Genomic DNA, 18,760 nt, shown 5'->3' with positions numbered 1-18,760 from the left:
ACACCGCCGGGGAGAGGGCGAGGAGCCCGGCGTGCCGGGAGGCGCGGGGTTTTGTTCCATTATATGTGCAAGGATGGGCGAGCCTGTGTTTGGGGAGGCACAACCCAGGCCGCCGGCACCGAGAGCTCCTTCCGCGGCAAGAGCTCGTGCGAGAGACGAGACGGGAGCGGCTCGGGCAGGGCAAGGATGGAGGGTGATGCGGGGACAGCGGGAGCCCGCGGAGGGATGCGGGACTGCGCCCGCTCAACCGGCCCGGCTCTTCCCTAGCGAGGACAGGAACTGGTTTTATTATAATTATTATTTTCCCTGAGAAAACAAAAATCGGACTTCCTAGGGAAAAGAAAAAGGAAAAAAGAAAAAAAGAACTTTCACCGCGAACTGTCCTGTTCGGAAATCGCGTGCTTGTGGAGCAAAGCAGCGCTCGCTGCCGGGAGCGGGGCAGGAGCCGGCCCGAGCGGCGGGGATGCAGCGGGGCTGCGGCGGGATCGCTGCCCCAGCCGCGCTCCCAGCGAGGGACAATCCCGGGCTCGGGCACCGGGCACGGCCGGCGAGCGCGGGGCATGCCCGGCTTCGGGCAGTCGCGGTGGGCAGCCCGGCGCTGCCGGCGGATCCCGGGGAGAGCGGGGAGGGCTCGGCCCCGGGGCCGCACTCAGCGGTGCCGGCTGCGGGCCGTGCGGAGCGCGGTGCCCCCTGCCCAGGGCCGGCCCCGGGCGCCGGGGGGCCGGGGCAGCCCCCGCGGGGCCGGTGCCCGAGCTGCCCGCGGCGCTCCCGAACAAAGGCGCGGCCGCGCCGCACCGGGCCCGCCCCCGGCGCTCCGGGGCAACTTTCCCCGGGGCCGGCCGCGCCGGGGGGGGGCGGGTCTATGCTAATGAGGAAGGCGTGCCCCCGCCCCCTCGGCGGCGCTTTGCCGGCGCTCATTGGCGGCGGCGGCGCGGGGGCGGGGCGGTGACGCGCTGCAAATGAGGGGGCGTGTCCTCGGCGGCCCCGCCCCCCGCCCGCCGGGGCTGCGGGGCTCGTGTTCGGCGGCGGGGACAGTCAAAGTGGCTCCCATAGGGAGAGACGGCGAGTCCGCCCGGCGCTGCGGGAGAGGGAGGGGGCACGGGGAGCCCCAGGGTCTCCCTCCGGCCGTCCGTCCGCGCCGCCGCCGCGGGTGCGCCCCTCTCGCTCCCTTCCCGGCGTGCGCCCGGCTCCGGCAACTCGCTTCCTGCGCGGCTGGAGGAGGGAGGAGAGAGGAGAGGAGCGGAGAGCGCTTCGGCTGGGAGAGGAGAGAAGAAAGAGGGAGAAAAGAAAGAAAGAAAAGAGAGAGGGGAGAAGGGGGGGGACTTGCCTCTCTTGTCACTGGAAAATGACACTTGATGTAGCAGAGCCTGCCGCAGCTCCCGTTCGTCCTATTGTTTCTTAAACTGCCATCTGAGATTTTTTTTTTTTTTTGCCTGCTGCCATCCGAGGGGTGTCTTCATACAAAAGGGACTTCAAGTACTCCTCCGGCTTGCGAGCGCTGCAACCAGCCCCCAGCACCCCGCCAGCCCCTCCAAGCACCCAAACAAACTGCACACGCAGCAAACAGCAGCAACAAAACCGGGCTCTGATTGCCTCTGGATTTTTTTTTTTTTTTATGTGCGTGCCTGTGTTTGCTTTCTCCGACTTGCTTTGATTCCAGCGATCAGCTGCAGAGAGAGGAAAAAAAGAGAGAAAGAAAGAAAAAAACCCCCACATATAACAGTCCGCCTGGCGATTTTATCACTTTTTAAAAATTTTGAATAAAGGAGGAAGATTTGCGCTGTTGTTTCTGATTCATGTTTGGGATTCAGGAAAGCATCCAGCGGAGTGGGAGCAGCATGAAGGAAGAGCCCCTCGGCGCGGGGATGAACGCGGTGCGGACGTGGATGCAGGGAGCCGGCGTCCTGGACGCCAGCACGGCCGCTCAGAGGTAGGCAGGCTCCGCGCCCGCTCCGCGCCCGCGCCCCGCTCCGCGCCCCGGGGCGCTCCCCGCCCGCAGCGCCTTTCCCCCCGCGCCAACAAAAACCCGGCTCTGGAGCGCTGCTCCCAGCAGTGAGTTTCGCGTAGATGTCGCCAGTTAAATATTTATCCCTATTGTCCCGTAGGAATGACTTTTTATTAAATAATGATAACAACAATAAAGGAAGTGGCGAGTTTCGCTAGGTACGGATAGGTAGGTTTCATCTCTCTGGCTCCTTGTGTTCGCTCGGAGGAAGGAGTTTTCAAAACTGTGTTTGCTGCTGCTTTAGTCTTAAGATCTTCAAATGACACTTTCCTTCTCCGGAAAACAGAGAGTTGTGCACGGATGTATCCAAAATATATTTCTCTACCTCGCTTTCTTATTCCCGTCAGAATCAGCAGCTCCTCTTCTTCTCCTCCGATAAGTAGGGAGTTTACAAAGCGTACTCCAGGAGAAATTTAATTTGAAGTCCCTTTGTAAAACCACTGCCACTTATCTCAGATTTTTAAAAAGAAATCCCTCCAAATATATGATGGGTTCGGCGAAGCTGCGCCCATCCTCGTTTTCTCTATTATTTCTCCTTCTTCCCATCCTCTTCCCCACGAAAAAAAAAACAAACCCAAACACGAACCAAAGCCTGATGCTGGATTCGCAGCTTGAGCCCTGGAGCCGGCATCATCCGGCATCAGTTTAATGTTGACATCTCCCAGTGTCTCCCACCTCGCCCCGCACCCCCCCTTTGGAGCCCTCTAAGGAAGGGAAAGTTTCTGCAGGGACAACCCTGAAATATTTGAAGTTGTCTCCCGGGCTCGGTGTTTACCCACCGCTCCGGCGCGGGAGGAAAGGCTCGCAAGATAAGGCACATGGGCGCTGGTGTGACAGCTCCGAGCCGAGTTTGAGAAGTGGCAGGACCGATGCTGCTCCGCGGGGCAACGCGCCGGCGGCTCTGAGCGCGGCTCCCCCGCCATGCAGGGCCGGCTGCGAGCGGGCACGGCCCCCGGGGAGGGCTGGTGGGTACCGGGGCCGGCCTGGGGGTGCTCCTGGGGGCTTCGGGCCGGCCGCAGGACGGGATGGGCTCGGGGCTCCGCGGGGTTCGGAGCTGGAGTATTTCTCCATGGCCGGAGGGAAAAGCCCCGGGGCGGCTCGGGGGAGGGAGGGATGCTCTGCCCCGGGGGGGCCCAGCCGGTCCCGGCGGGGGAAGGCACGGGCCCGGGAGGCGGCTGGGGGGTGCGTGAGGCCGCGGCGTCGGAGCTGCCGCTAACCCGCGTGTTTCTGGTCCCAGCGGAGTGGGTCTGGCCCGGGCTCACTTCGAGAAGCAGCCGCCTTCCAACCTGAGGAAGTCCAACTTTTTCCACTTCGTCCTGGCTCTGTACGACCGGCAGGGGCAGCCCGTGGAGATCGAGCGCACCGCCTTCGTGGGCTTCGTGGAGAAGGAGAAGGTGAGTACCCTGAGTACCTTGGTGCCCCGTGGGGGCTCGGCCGCCTCTCCGGGGCCCTCCCCGCTCCGCTCCCTCGGGGCCGCGACACCGGCTCGTCCCGGGAGCCACGGCATCCTCCCTGGCGCCTCAGTCTTTCCCTGTCCCGGAGGGCAGACGAGGAGGGGATGTCCCCCGTTCCCTCGCTGTGCCCGGGGCAGGACAGAGGGCTGAGAGCTGCCCCATCCAACCCCGGGGACACCCGGCGTGCGAGTGATGGAGAAGCTCCATTGATACTGTTTTCTTTTTCCCTCCGGCCTCCCGTGTCGTCTTTGACTTCAGGAAGCCAACAGCGAAAAGACCAACAACGGGATCCACTACCGCCTGCAGCTGCTCTACAGCAATGGTAAGGGCTGCGAGTCCCCCCGTTGTGCGGAACCCAGCAGCGCCCGGGTTCCCCCGGTTCCCCTCCGCTCCCAGCGCTCGCTGCCGGGACACGGGCGGCCCCGGCAGGCCCGAGCCCTCGGGCGAGCCCCGGCGCGCTGCTCACGGCTGTGCCTTGTTTCAGGGATCAGGACCGAGCAGGATTTCTACGTGCGACTCATCGACTCCATGACCAAGCAGGTGGGTGCTGCGGGGCGGCCGCCGAGCGGGGGGGGTGGCAGCCGTCGGGGCGGCCCCGGGAGCCAAACCCGCCCCCGCGGCGGGGCCGCTCTGCCCGGCGGGGACGGGACGGAGCCTCCGCCTCCCACGGGCACGGCCGCGCTCCGCTCCGGGCGACCACCGGGCTGCGGGGCGGCCAGCGGCTCCCCGCGGGACCCTGCCTGCTGCCGGGCTGCGGGGGAAAAATACAGGCGACCCTCCACGGCCCCAGTCAGGGCTGCGGATGGTTTTGCCGCTTAATTAATAAGAATTAACCTCCGGCCTCCGGCGGCCCCCAGCGCCGCCAGCACAGGCGCTGCCCGGCGCGGGGCTCTGTCGGTCCGGCCGCTCCCGGCGCTTCCGCCGGCCGCAGGAGGAGCGGTTGTATCGCGACACATTCGCGTGTCGGAATAAACCCCAGAATCGCGGCGCGGGCAGCGGCGAGCTCGGTGTCGGGCTCGGGGAGGGCAGCAGGGCTTGTCAGTGGATTAATCCTCATTTTAAGCCTGTTCTTTAGCCTCCCAAACAGAGTAATAACGTGCGTGCTTACCTGTAAAAAATACTTTTCTGTTTAAAACCAGTATTTTTACAAAGGGACTATCTGAGCGAATCGATTCTCTCTCTCCTTTCTTTTTTTTTTTCTTTCCCTTTTTTAATTGTTGCTCTGTTTTTTTTCTGCTCCTGTCAGAATATTTTTCTCTTAGAATATGTTTCTTGAAATAGTTGGGATCGCTTTTGAGCGTTTTAATTCTTAAAATATGTTTCTTCCCCTCCTAATCTGTTTTACTTGTTAAAGAAAATTCTTAAATTTTATTTAAGAAAAACATTAGGGTTTTTTTTTTTTTTTTGTACCGCTAGGAAACGTCAGTCCTTGTATGTTGTCTGTAAGGACAAAACTCTTGGCTTGTATTTGGGTTTCTTTTCTGCAGCAAAACATAAAGCACTAAGGGCTGAGTTTGTTTTACAAAACTCTCTTTGATGGTCCCAAAACATCTTTTCCTGCTATTGAAGACTGTCTTTCAACAGAAAAAAAAAAAGAAAAAAAAAGAAAAAGGGAACTTGGGTGAATTTTACTAGACAATCCACTATGCATCTGAACTCTGTTATACTGTACACTTCCAAACGGAGCCCGTTCCTTGTAGGAATTAAACCAGCAGCCACATACCCTTCTTCTTAAAAAATCCTGGAAAGCGTTTGCTGTCATTCCCTGGTTTTCAGGCACAAATTGGTTAGTTTGTGTTAAAAGTAACAAAATCTTCCTGAGATATGAACTCTTTTTAGTCCTTTTGGAGTTTGTGTATTTCAGTGTAGATTGTGTGAGAGAGACTATCAATAAATATTATCTTTAAATAGCTTTCCTATCGTTACGGAAATGCAGAAGCCTCTGGTCATAATCCTGTTGAAAACAGAGCCCTGAACTCATGGAGAGCAGTGGATTCAAAATAATTTTCTTAACAAAGGCATCTTGCATATGAAGAGTTCATCCTAAGGCACTGTTTGACCTCTTGGTCTCTCATTATTATCAAGTCATCAGAGGGTCTTTGGAGAGAAAGGGGAAAAAGAAAACCCCGAGATACAGTTTATTTGTAAGACCTACCGTGTAGCTTTAAAGCACGTTCACAATGAAGAAGCAGGAGAAAAAAAAAATCTGTCTGATTTCAGGAAGTCTTAGAAAAAGAAAGTTAGGGCAAATTACAGATTTTGGGAAAAGTGCAGTGGGGTTGAGAAGCGAGGCTTTTAGAACAAAAGCTCTCTGAGCTTAGATTAGAAAACGGGGAGCAAAAGGCTGTTTTAGATGCAAACATGTTTGCTTACATATTAATTTCATATCTGTAGTTTCTTTAGGCATGGCTATAATTGCTTATGAAAAATAGGGCATTGTCATGTCAAAACTGTGGCATGTGCCGCTCTGAATTTTTTTGGGGGCCAGACGCTAAATTCTCCTTCTTGTCCTTTTTTAATTCTTTCTTTTCAAAAGTGAAATTATTTCAGAGTTGGGATCGCGTCGGTTACTGAATGCTTATTAGGAAGTGAAGTACAACACATGACAGAAGCTCACCCAAATGTTGAATATATCATTTATATTTTATGACAGTGAATTATATAGAAGATTCTCAAGTAACTTTCAAATCATCAAACTGTAATTAAATATTGCAAAGACTGTCTGAAAATTCTTTAATTTTTAATGAAAGTTAAATATATATTGTCAGTCTACTTGAAGGTGTAGTATTTTAATGCATGACGCTCAGAACAAATTGGATAATGAAATGATTACTTTTAAATGAAACTGTTGCAGAAGCATACACGTTTCAGCTGGCAAGTATCTGCTCAGTCCTCACACACGCACATTCACACACTCGATAATTGTGAATTCCCAGACTGAAATTACAGCTACTCTGAGGTTTCTGGTGGCAAATTAAAAATCCCACAGAAGCAAAGCTTGAATGAGTTAGGTTCCCCAGATCATACAGGAAAGTATCTGTGGCTTTTTTTTAAATATTAATTTTTTGTTATTATTTTTTAATACGGACACATCAGATTTAAATATATTCTCTTTGTGTCACAGTTACAAATTGCGAGGTTTTGTACGGTTGCAGATTATTAAGTTAGGTAAGATAAAATAAAAGCCCTTCTGCAGTTCAGACTTGGATTTCTGTGCATAGGATTGCTGCTCAGAGATTTAATGTGAATGTCCCATTAGCAGCATGTGTTATAGCAGTAGGTAGGCAGGGCTTGGCTATGCTGGGGGCTGTGTATGTACCAAAGAGGAGATGTTCCTGCTCCTGAGTGTTCCTGCTCTGCCTAAGTCAGGGATTTGTTTGTGTGGCTGTGCCCAGCTAAGAAACTCATAGCAAGAGTTGTGTCCTGGGTGGAACAGAGGGATCTCCGTGTCCTGGTGCGTGTGTGTTTCTCTGTCAGCTGTGGAGCAGGATGGGAAGTGGGGCTGGAGAGTGGCACTTCTGAGGCAGCCAAGAGCTGTGTTGGGAGCTGCATCCCAGGGCAGAGCTGGCTGTGGGATGAGCTGTGCACACGCTGCCCCGAGCAGGAGCTTGGGCTGCACGGGCATTCCTTGGGAAACGGGGCTGTGGGACTTCCAAATGGGAAACCCAGCCAGGATTGGTCTCAGAGTGCCTCATTTTGGGGTGTGTTTGGGGAACTGTGCTTTGTTGGTGGCCCCCGAGAAGCGCTGGGTGAAATGGGAATTACGTGGCTTTCGGGGTCTCGCTAAGTTTCTGAAATGTGTCCCCGTCACTTAAAAATTGTAAATGTTACACACAAATCATTCCTGTGGCAGAGAAGTTCCTTCCAGTTCAGGCAACAACATTCGGTGTCAATACTGGCTTAATTAAATTTTCTTTTATGTTATATTGGCACCTCATTTTATGTCAGGATCACATTCCTAATGCGCTCAAACCCCTGTAGGACCCCAAACTTTATAGCTGTTGCTTTCTGTAAGGCAGCGGCTCCTCCCGCAGAAGATCTGCCTCTAACAATGATGCATTTCAAAATTGCCTGCAAAACGTGAAATATGTCTGCTCTAATAAAACTGGAGTTTTTAGGCAACTCAAGGGATTTTAATATGTTTGTGGAGAAGAGATGCCTTCTATTTCTTCGGCTGTATTTTCATAAAGTTGAGGTATTTCACTATTAGGAAAGATGGAGGAAATAAATCTGAAATACTTGTTCCCCACCCATTTTTCCTTCAGTTATTCTCATCCATAAGATATAATGGATGCTAATATGGCTCAGGCATCTTAAGAATCATAAGTTTTGCTCGATGGCTATTGTCTATTGCTGAGAGAACTCATGAGTCAAAAATCCTTTCTTCAGACTTAAACCCTGTTTATATTTGGATTTTTTTTTTCAGAGCTATAACTCTGGATGCAAATGGTTTTTCTGTTGACTTGTCTGTCATTCTCTGATGTCTGCAGATATTTGATCAGCTCTATTCTGTGCATGGCATGGCCCTTCTCTGGCAGCTACAGGCATGGGAAAAAAAAATGTTATCAATAAGTTCAGCAGACTCAGAGAAATTTCACACAAACATAAAACAAAACCTAACCCCTGTGACGGGGAAAGTTTACATTGCACCAGATTTTAGCAGCTTTCTTGTGCCTTTGGTGAGATGTCAGAAGCGCAGGTGATTTTAATTTTCTTGTACAGAGAGGAATGGAGAAGTTTGGAATTTGCATGCATGATCAGGACCTGTGTTTGGGAAAATGTAAACTCATCACAGTGGAAAATGTGTTGTTTGGAGTCTGAGGGTGAAAACAAAGCTGAGGATTTTGGAGAGACTGCCTGAGCCAGATGGCCTGGTGCATTCCCAGTCTGGCAGCCCAACTGCTCCCTCCTGTATAATATACAGCCATTTGTTCTGGGATATTTACGCTAGAGCTGTTTCCATGTGAATGTTTGAAAACCATTAAAAATGAACATATTAGGAGAGATAAATTTATTTAATTTGTGTGAATACGTCGATAAGCAGGCTGTGAATCAAAGGCAGAGGGAGACTGGATAAAATAATTAGATGCTTCTGAATTGTGTGTGGAGAGGCAGAGCAAGAACTCCCTGTCCTCGCCCCGGGACCAGCTCCGCGCTGCTTGTCCGGGATAAACCTCCCTGGGATGGGTCGAGGTTTTGCCTGGGGAAGGGGTAAAACCTCGGGTAATTGAGGGTTAAGGATTCAAAGCCAAATAAATGTAATTCACAGTATTTTCTCTGTAGATATACAGTGGATACAAGCCTAATCCTCTCTGAGTGAAATTCTGGCCCATCTGAAGTCAATTGCAAAGCGCCTATTGAATTCGGTGGGGCCAGGATTTTATTTTCTCCCTGTGTGTACAGCAGTAAACGTCATTCCAAATCATTTTAGTTCTGTTTTGGAAAAGACCCTAATTTTAATGAGTTTTCCCTTCTCTTTTATTTCGGTAAGGGAGATACTTTGTTTTGTGAGGCAGATGGAATCTGAAAGCAAGTGGATTTAGATGCACATTGGTGATTTCTCTCCTTCTCTTACTCTTTTAAAATCAAGGCCATGACATAACTGAGTAATATAATGACCATGATCTCATTTCTTCAAGATTGTTTTTCGTCCAGTTCTGAAAGCAGGATTGCTTGACTGGCAAACTGACACCACGAGACGATTCTGCCCTCACTTGTACCAGCATAAATCTGGATTTATTCAGGAATGGTTAAGAACAAAATCAGTCTCTGTATTTTTCCGGCTTGTTTGTAGATTATTTTATTGCTTTATCATACTGCATCTACTGGGGAAAAAGTAGATTAAATGAGAACTGTAGCCTTGACTTGTATATTGCCCCCATTCCTTTTTATTTTTTATTTCTTATTTTTTTTTTTTTAATACTGAAGTCTGCCACTGAAAAGTTTAGGTGCATTTTTGGACGTATTTGACTGTGATGCGCTCAATGCAGTAACTTTTATTTGCTGTTAAGCAGTGAATTGAATTTGATTTAACTTTTTATGCAGCTTTATTTAAATAGAAGTAAGGAAGTCTCATATTTTTGACACAAATTTTTCGGGGCCGGATTTTGAGGTCCGTTTGTGCATGAGTGACTGTTACTCACTGGGACTTCTTGCAGGAAGGTTACTTGGGTGAGTAACAGCTGGCAAAATGGAAGATAAATTTTGTGGGGGAATGTTTAAGTTGTTCAGGAGAAGAAACGCTATTTTCAAGCGCTTGCGAATTACCACCGAGTTAAAACGACATGAAGTAAACAAAAAGAAAAAAACCCAAAGTCTATAATTTTGCATTTCCTTTGCCGGTGTTTTGTTGTGCAACTCTGATGTGTATCTGCAGGCTTATTTTTAGCTCTGCTGTGGTCTAAGTTTATGCACTGTAACTTTCACTTTGTCTCTCATTAATGTGATCCCTATTTGACAAAATCACGACGACGTTAGTGCAATGGGGAACCCTGACGCAATCTCCCTGTTTCAAAACCTGAACTTAAAAACCGCTTAATTTATTAAAAAAAATCAAGATATTTTTGTTAAAAAGAGCAGCTTCTCAAATCCGAGAGTTAAACATTTTCACAACAGTAACGTAGTAGACCCTTCCTGTAAAAATACTTCTGGCAGCTCTAACGATCTGAAACTTTAGCAGTTCCTGTTTCCTTTTTGAAACTAATTGTAGAATTAATGCTTCAGAGCGGCACGGTTTGCGAGGCGGTCGAGTATCTGCAGGGCTCTCGGGCAGCCATTCATGGGGGCAAACAGTTGGTGCTTCACACAAGTAAATGGGGGACACAGGAGTGGGGAGATGGGGATGAGCTGCTCAGAAATGAGCAGTCATTTCAGCCCCCAGCGCGTCCTCCCGCTCCCCAGAATTTCCTGGGAATTCCTGCAGGAATAGGGTAGGCAAGAGGAGCCGCGTTTGACGCGGAGAAAACAAAGTGTGCACGGGTGCAACTTCGATAATTGAATGCAAATAAAGTGAGAAGCAAATCCTTAACGTGGAGGGAGGCAGAAGAATGTCATGCACGCAAAGAAGGGATCACTGATGCTAAACACAACAGACAAGGTGATTATGTACCACAGTGTTGACTCTGCCCGTTCATTATTGCTATTTAGTTGAGTTATTTAAGCAGCTACCTGGAGGTTAAGTAAGCACAGCAGCAGGAAGGGGAGAGGAGGAGAGAGGGCAGGGGGAAAAAAGAAAGTAAATTTTGCGTTCTGGTTTGTCACTTCATGGGCTCCACTGGCAACAAGCTAACCCATCCTAGGTAAATTTATTGTAATATTTGGAAGTATGAGAAGAACGAGCTGAGTCCAGCAGCCCTCTCCTCCCATGTCATGTTGTGATTGTCTGGAGGTGACAGGAGGGCTGGTGGTGTTTGTCCCCACTAGAGGCCTCAGAAGTAGATCTGCTCTTTTTCCTCCTGCTCTGCATTCTCAGAGGGAGATTTTTTTTTAACTGTTGATGAAGTCCAAGAAGTGCCATGAGCTTCCTCCTTGCCTGGCCTGTCCCACTGCCAGGTGGAACCTGATCTGGGGTTTTCTGGAGTCTTTGCAATGTCCCCGCTGACTGACCCCACCAGGTGTCAGCCAGTTACTTCAGTTCTCTGGCTTTGCCTGGAGGAAGCTTCTCCCCATCTTCCCCATTAATGCTGGGAATGAAGCTCTTCTGAATTTGTCCACCTCCTGCTATAATCCATGTAATTCCATTTTCCAAGGCTTCTTGCAAACCTTTTGTATCTCTCTTGGGCGCTGATGTGCAAATAGCTCAAGGTGGAGGTTCCACCTGGGGTCAGAGGGTTGGTGGTGTCTGTGCTGGGGGCACTTTCTGTGCATCCCTGTTTTCCCAGTGCTGGGTTCACAGCTGTTGTCCCTCACTGGTGGAAAAGAGGGGGCAGAAGCCAGGTGAGGCTCTGGGCCCATTAGTGGCAGCCTCTGTTTTATCAGCTATAAAAGCCCAGCCCAGAGGCTCCCAGGTTTTTGTGGATGTCTTGTAGCAAAACTGAAGTTAAAAAAATCAAAACTACCAAAGGTAACAGAGGCCCATTCCTGATATTATTTATGGAATTATTAAGGAATTTTATAATGCATGATATTAATATTGCATGTTGCCATTTAAATTGTGTAAGGGTCAGTGCGTGCTTCTTCAGATTTGTGTGTCTTGAGATTTGTGCCCCTTCTGGAAGTACCACACCTCTTACCCTTTGTGGGTTACATTTGTAAGGACTAGAAAAGCAGTTTGTTCTATATTAAGGTAACTTACTTTTCTGTCACTATTTTCTATGCTTCTATTTCAAATTGATCTCATTCTTTAAAATGTGTTTCATCTATAGAGCACGCTTCTTAAATTTCAGTCTATATTTTATCATTAGCTCTAGGAAGACCCATCTCAGATGTCATTTTACCTGCTGAGTTTTTTTCCCCCAGTTTCTCGCTTTAAATTTTGTGCTTTAGAGGCTGAAAAGGTCACACCAAGCTCAAGGGCAGTGCTGATGCTCAGCTGCAGGGGTGGTCATCCCTCCAAGCCTGGGGCTCTCATCCCAGCTCTGGGGTGCCACCCAAAAAGATTTAGAAACCTCAGTGCCAGCAAAAGATGCTGTTGCAAGGGAAACTCCACTCCTGTTTTGCTGCTGGGGGCTGGTGCCTGGGAGCAGGGCTGGCTGGAAAACATGACTCTGTGGGGCTGAGCTGGAAATCCTGTCCCACAGGGGCTGTGAGCACTGACCCAGCTCGTGGGTAACGCCGATCCCTCGCTGCTGGTGCTTTTGGTGGGAGCAAACGTACGCTCCTCTTGAAATGTGAACACTCTGCCTTTCCACAGTTTTAGCTTAAAGGATTCTCCCTGTTGTGCTGTCTCAGAGTCAAATTTCTCAGGCTGGTTGATTCTCTGTTTGTTTTGGTCTCCTCTGCTCTGGTAGGGCCTTCTCCTCACTTATTTATACCCCTGTAACTCCGGAGGTGCTCTCTGGAAAGAGCTGGAACAGGAGGTTCAAGGGAAGAATCAGGCCCAGGCTCTTTCTCAGGAGCTACCAGGAAAATGCCTGGGCTGTGCAGCTTTTGTAATTAAAAATGCATGAGCTCTCTTTTCTGTCTTTTTTTTTTTTTTTTTTTTAATGAATAGGACCCAAAGTATACCAAGCCTTACTGTTTTTTTTTTCTTTCTCTCTTCCCCCCCCCCCCCCCCCCCTTCTTTTTAATGCTATTAGGTTTATATTTTATTCTGAATTGAAAAGAAAATTGTGGTTGTCTTGACTACTAAAAAAACCCATCCTACACACTGCTGGAGAGATGTGCAACAGAGAGGAGGGAATTTAGCTGTACTCAGCTTGTGTTGTTTTACAACTGCAGGTCTTGGAGCAGGTTTGGTTGAGATGCCAGCTCTCTTTAGCCTGAGCTGTGGTTTGCAACTTGCTGAGCCTTTGCTTATTGTGACATGTTTTGATTTTCTCCAAACTCAGCCTTATGTACAACTAAAAATGTGTTTTATTTCTAGGCAATAGTATATGAAGGCCAAGACAAGAACCCAGAAATGTGCCGAGTTCTGCTCACGCATGAAATAATGTGCAGGTAAGAAATACCCCTCTTCCAGTTAATTAGTGATGAGAAGATGAATCTGTCTCCCAAAATCTAGGTTGAACCTACAGCTATTTTTGGACTTAAATTTATCTTTCTTGCATTAAACAATCCCAAAATAACACAGTTCGGTGTGTGTAATTAGCAGCAAGGTCTCAGTTGTCACACTAGTTTTCAATTATTTATAAAGAGTTATTCTTAACAGAATGCTGCTGGTTTTCATTTAGACACTGTAGCCCACAAAAGGTCTCCTCACCGAAATTAACAGTCTATTATAGTCTTGTAGCAATAAATGTCTCTGTCCCCAGTTCCCAACAAAAACTCCTCGGCAAAATGACCAAATAGTATTTTTTTTTTCTGGATGTGCATTAAGGAGTGAGGTCAGGAGGTTCTTATGTCCTGGTTGCTGCTCACATGGGGTCTCTCCTCGGCTGGAGTGGAGCAGCTTGAAACTTCTCTGTGCAAAAGATGTCATCTTCTTGATTTTCTTTAAACTTCCCCATGCAGATTTGGGTTTGCCCAGTGCTGTCTTGCCCCGCCTGGGGTTGGTGACTTTAATTCAGTCAAATATCTTCTCCCCCAAACTTCTGCAGCTGCTTCCTTCTCTGTTCTGGCTGGTTGAAGTAGGTGAAGCCTCCTCTACTTCCTTTTTACCACAGACCCCTTCTCCACCTCAGAGAGCTTGACCTCTCAGTCTCATTAAAGTTAGTGGGTGTTTTTTGCATGTCTGAAAAAGTCATTTGTTACATGTTATTCGATGGCAGAAAATAATTCCCTGGTGGAAGACGAGGCGTTCTTGCATAAGCTCATTGTTACAATCAGTTGTTTTAAGACTGTAAAAATGCCATTGCATGCGTTGTAACTTTTACAAAACACATTTACTAAAAAGGAGTAACTTGAGGGTAAAAACTAGTACCCACTTCTAAAAGAATAAACTTGGATGAGGGTTTCCTGGCAGGGGAGAATCTTTGACAAAATACTCAGATGGAAACTTCTCTGTTGGTTGATTTTTTTTTTTTTCCCCCTTAAATTCTTGGGATCTGCATGTTTTGTCCTCCACTGACAGCTCCTCCTGCTAAAACCCTGCTGGGAGGTAGCACCCCATGATGAAGGCAGAGGAGTTGCTCTCCTTGCCCTGCCAGCTTGGGTGAAACCCTGCACAGCCCCCACCTCGAATTCTTCCTTGCAGCAGGATTTTGGGGGATTTTAGTTTTCATGTCTTGCTTTTCTTGTCTGCTGTCTGCTTCTTTTGGGAAACCAAAAACATTGGTTTGCAGCTCCAGAACAACCAGCAGCTCCAAGAGGTGCCCGATCCTCTGCTGCCATTGGGAGCCTCTGTTGCTTTGCTGAGGACTCCAGGCCACTTCTGCCTTTTCAAATGGAATCACCGTCATGTTGACAACTTGTAATTGTCCTAAAATTCATTGGCCCAATTAGCACGACTTTCACACTGGATACCTAGCTAGGAACAATTCATGGAAATATTAAAGGAGGCCCCTGACCTGATAAGACTCAAGTGCCTTTTACTTTTCTCCTGTAACAGGCCAGTAAAACAGTGGCACTGGGCATATGAGTAAAATTAAGGACAAGTTCAAGTGCCTGTAGTGTCAGGGTCTGAATCTGCCATTAGTCCTGGGTGATGTGTCCTCCTGATCCTTAACCAGCAAGGTTTGCTGGTAGGAATGACTCACTGAGCCAGAATCAACTACTTTAAAGAATTAATTTCCTTACAGATACTTCAGAAACATAAAGTGTAAGAAGTAAATGAAAACTTTATATAGTGGGCTGAGTTTTAACCAGAAGGCCAAATGCCCACATCACAGATTTATAGCCATTCAATATACTTTGACTGAGACAAAATTATTTCTGTTCTGGGAACGTGGAAAGATGCGCAGTCATTCCCTTTATTAAAGCACTTGGCACTTTCTTTGTTCTTAAAATTCACTGGCTCAGAATCTTTATTCTTCTCCTATTTATTTCCTGCTAGCCCTTGCTTTGTGTTTCATGGCCATAAGGTGGAGGGGTAGAAAAAACCCAAACTGACTGTTGTAGGCAAATGTTGTGTTCCTGATGGGGTGGGGGAGACATATTCAAAATTCTTACAGCTCATATTAGATATTTCCCATTTCCTTTGCTGCCCATACGTGTGTAAGAGGGTGCTGTTTGTTTACCAGGCCGCTTGACCCTATTGCACAAATCTGTCATCTATTGTGCTGCTAACACGCTTTTAAATTGCAAATCTGATGCTCTTTAGGGGTCTAGAATGGGAAAAAATTCTCTCTCCACACCATTCTGTTTCTCTTGATTTCTTGCCTGTTGTAAGTGGAAGTTGGGATGTGCTGAATTTGCACCAGGGGTGCAAATGCAGCCTCAATTATAAGCATAAAATTAGAGTCTGTTCCCCATTAATCAGCCCAGCTAATTGCTATGCACTACCATTAGCCATATGGTGTGAAAGACAGCTTGCTCTCCCTAAGATGAAATTTCTTCATTTCAGACATGAAATAGTGAGGGCTCTGTATTTCAAAATAGCTTGTTTTAGATATTTAATTTCTAAACAACTTTCAGCAGTGCTTTCTATCAAGGCTAACTGCACAATAAAACTTTGCATTTATGTGACAAAGCTGGGTATTTATAGTGTACTACAGCTACGGCACGGAGGAGACAAAGAATTCAAATGTGTAAGAGAGTCCTGGCTGTGGTAGGAGAGCGAAGCTAAGGTTTGCTTCAGGTAGCTGTTTATTTCAAAGGATTTCATTGTGTTTTGTCAGATATAAAAATCTACACTGTTGGTGAAAATGTTAATAGCTGGGGAGAATTCACAACCTCAGTGGAATTTATTAGTATTGTAGGCAGCATGGGGAGGGACATCTATAGTTAATATTGCCTCAACAATTTCCATTATGAAACCTTCAGTGGCTTACAGCTTTGCCAAACTTAAACTGTTCTGGCTGAAATATCCTTTGCAGGGTGTCAGCCTCGGGCTGACTTTCTTTGGAAAGTTTCAGCTAAAATGGTTCAGTGATTTCTGAGAATGAGGTTGGAGTAAAATATGGGTTTTGTCTGTGTAAAATAAGATCTTACAGCTGTTTTGGCAAGGGGGTCCCACACCTCCACGCTGCAGGGTGAGGAGCCTGTTTGGGGCAGGGATGCCATGGATCCTGATGGCATCACTGGTGGGAGGGATCCCACCTCTATGGGACCTTGTGCCACATCTCCCACCCATGCTGGCAGCCAAAGTCTCCTTGGTGCTGGCCAGGTGCCATGGGCCCCTAATTCCTCATTGTTCATTGTCCCTGGGATGCACAAAGCAGGGCTCCTGCACGGGGAACGCTCCGGCCATTGTGCCAGGCCGGGCACGGCAAGGGAGGCTCTGGGGTGAGCAGGCCTCGTCCTGAGGGCCCGGCTGAGATCCTCAGGCATGTGGAAGGGAAGAGGAGGAGGAGGAGGATGGGAAGCAAGGAGACAGGAGAGCAGCAGGTCTCCAGAGGGTTGGGGTGAGGAGAAAGGCAGCAATAAAAGCTGGGGGTGGTGGTGGCCTGGGGAGGAGCAGGATAGGGATGGTGAAGGGTTCAGGAATGAGTCATGAGGATGGCAACAACAGCGGGAGCTGGAAATGCTGGGAGGATGCTTTACTACAAAGGACTACTGGCTTCAAAAACAAGCAAACCCCACAAATAAATCAATTTTTGTAGGCTTTTCCTTTGGGCCAACATGGCATTGTGTCTGAGCCATGGCTCCTGGCCCCACCTGGGGAGAGGTGTCCTGGAAAAGCAGCAAAGACGAGTCCTTGTCCTCATGGCTGCACGGAGCTGGCACTCCCTGCTCTTGCACAGAGACTTGCTGGGAGCTGGAGGGTTTCTGAGTGGTTTGGAGAAGCTCCTGGGAATTTTAAATTCTTTCAGGGAAAGGAGAAAGGGTGCTGAATATTTAGGAACTTATTTCCAAGTGCTAAGTAGGCACTAAAAGCCAAAGCTTTTGAGGGAAATTGAATTAAAAGCACTTTTAACCAGGTCTGAAACTCAAGATCTGCATGATGTTTTAATTCTCTGCATAGAAAGACTAGAGTGAAGAGGCCTCCAATTCTGCTGTTGCAGGGAGGGGAAAAAACCACAAAAGGCAAACTAAATTCTAAAATATAATTCTCTAGATCATGGAGGAACATTCAGGGCCTCCTTTCATGCCAGAGAGCCCCTTGATGGTGGGATGTGCCAGCCATGCAGCCCTTCCACATCACCCTTAGACTGTGGTCATGGAGTGAGGTCTCCACTATCACCTGGGACTATTGGGGGGCACTTTTGGGAGGGTACCCCAATTAAGGGGCCACCTGAGGAGCAGTGAAGTGTTTCCCCTGCTCTCAAAGCTGGGTTGCCCCCACTGGGCAGTGCCTGATGCTTGTGGCAGGAGGTGAGACCGAGGTGTCCCTGTCCCCATGACTCTGTGGCTGCCTCTCCCTCTGGGTTAATGCCCAGGAAGGTGCCAACCTCTGAGCCCTGTGGTGTGTGGATGCTGGTATTTGCCCATCTCATGCTGAGAGCCTGGGAACCTTTGCTTGCCTGAGTAAGTGTGGCAATTTCTGTCCCTCCAGTCTGCTGGGAGAATGTCAGGACTAGCCCTGATTCACTTCAGTCACAAGAACTGCATTGTCTTAACTTGTGCCAACTCTGTTTCTAATTACATTTTAATCATTTAAAAATGATTAGCAGTTTTTATTGCCTTGTTTGTGGGCAAATTTTCTCACCCCACACATTCTAGCTGCACTCCAATGACAAGTCCTTTTATAGGCAAAAAAGCCCCTGAACGTCCCCATGACTATTTACCTACAGCATATTTTATTCCTTCCTAAATTTTAATACTTTCAGGGTGCCAAGGCTCTGGCATTTTCTGGTGGATCAATTGTGGTATTGTGCTGTAAAATTAAGCAGTTTTTTTTGGCAATCCCAAACAATGTAACTTCCACCGAAATGAAGATACCGCACATGTGTTAACTGTGAAAAGTTTCAGCCCTGAATAGTTGCCTTGAAGCTTTTTGCGGTGAAAAGAATTATGTATTTTCCTCTCTTTGAAAACAAAATTATTATTTTTCTAAAAGCCGTGTTTAAACAGGCTGTTTTTGTAAAAGGCCCCTTTTTTGTTATCTTTACTGTGGTTAGTTGCTTTATTGCTAATCTTGGTGGGTAACTGTATATTATTCACTCTATTGTTCAGCAACACAAGAGAACCTTTGTCATACTCCCAACAAGGCTATTTATATAGCATGGCACTGCTGAGGGCTTCTTCCTGCCCTGATGTTCTTCCACCTTCTGGGGAAAGGAAAATAGTTCATCTGAGAGGGAGAGTGAGCAGTGGTCCCTCCTGACAGCTGCTGAAATACAGGCGAGGTGCAGGTCTCCGGGATGCCACTGGGAACAAACTTAGTGGTTTCCAAAGATTTGGTTGTGTGTGGTTGAGGCTGGCCAGAATGTTTATTGAACCTGAGATGTGCTCAGGTCTGGCCAGGGAGAGCAGCTGGGGTGGTCCTCACTGCCTGACACTTGGTGCCATCATGGGATGGAGTCCCTGCAGCCCTGCAGCTGCCCAGGCTTTGTCCAGCAGGTCCTGGGGAACCAAGATGGATTTGGGAAAGTCAGGGGCTTCTTGATTTTTAATTTTTTTTTTATTTCTTGAAGCCTTGACTTCAGTGGGGGAGTTTCTGTTA

General features: G+C 48.1%; 1 protein-coding gene across 6 annotated transcripts in view; it reads left to right on the top strand.

The window, feature by feature from the left end:
• The first annotated feature begins 995 nt into the window (after positions 1-995).
• The window catches only part of EBF1 (EBF transcription factor 1), a 269,314-nt gene continuing 251,549 nt past the window's right edge, over positions 996-18,760 (top strand). For all 6 annotated transcript variants that reach the window (XM_071443458.1, XM_071443455.1, XM_071443457.1 and 3 more), the window contains exons 1-5: positions 996-1,930; positions 3,243-3,399; positions 3,718-3,781; positions 3,944-3,999; positions 12,983-13,056. In XM_071443458.1, coding sequence (XP_071299559.1) covers positions 1,797-1,930; positions 3,243-3,399; positions 3,718-3,781; positions 3,944-3,999; positions 12,983-13,056 — 485 coding nt within the window. In that variant the 5' untranslated portion in view covers positions 996-1,796. The remainder of the gene's footprint in view (positions 1,931-3,242; positions 3,400-3,717; positions 3,782-3,943; positions 4,000-12,982; positions 13,057-18,760) is intronic.

This window comes from Agelaius tricolor, unplaced genomic scaffold (genome assembly GCF_023055355.1).
Source record: "Agelaius tricolor isolate 1412-34295 unplaced genomic scaffold, bAgeTri1.0.p SCAF_18, whole genome shotgun sequence".
In the NCBI taxonomy this organism is placed as follows: Eukaryota; Metazoa; Chordata; class Aves; order Passeriformes; family Icteridae; genus Agelaius; species Agelaius tricolor.
This window is presented reverse-complemented; position numbering and strand designations above follow the sequence as displayed.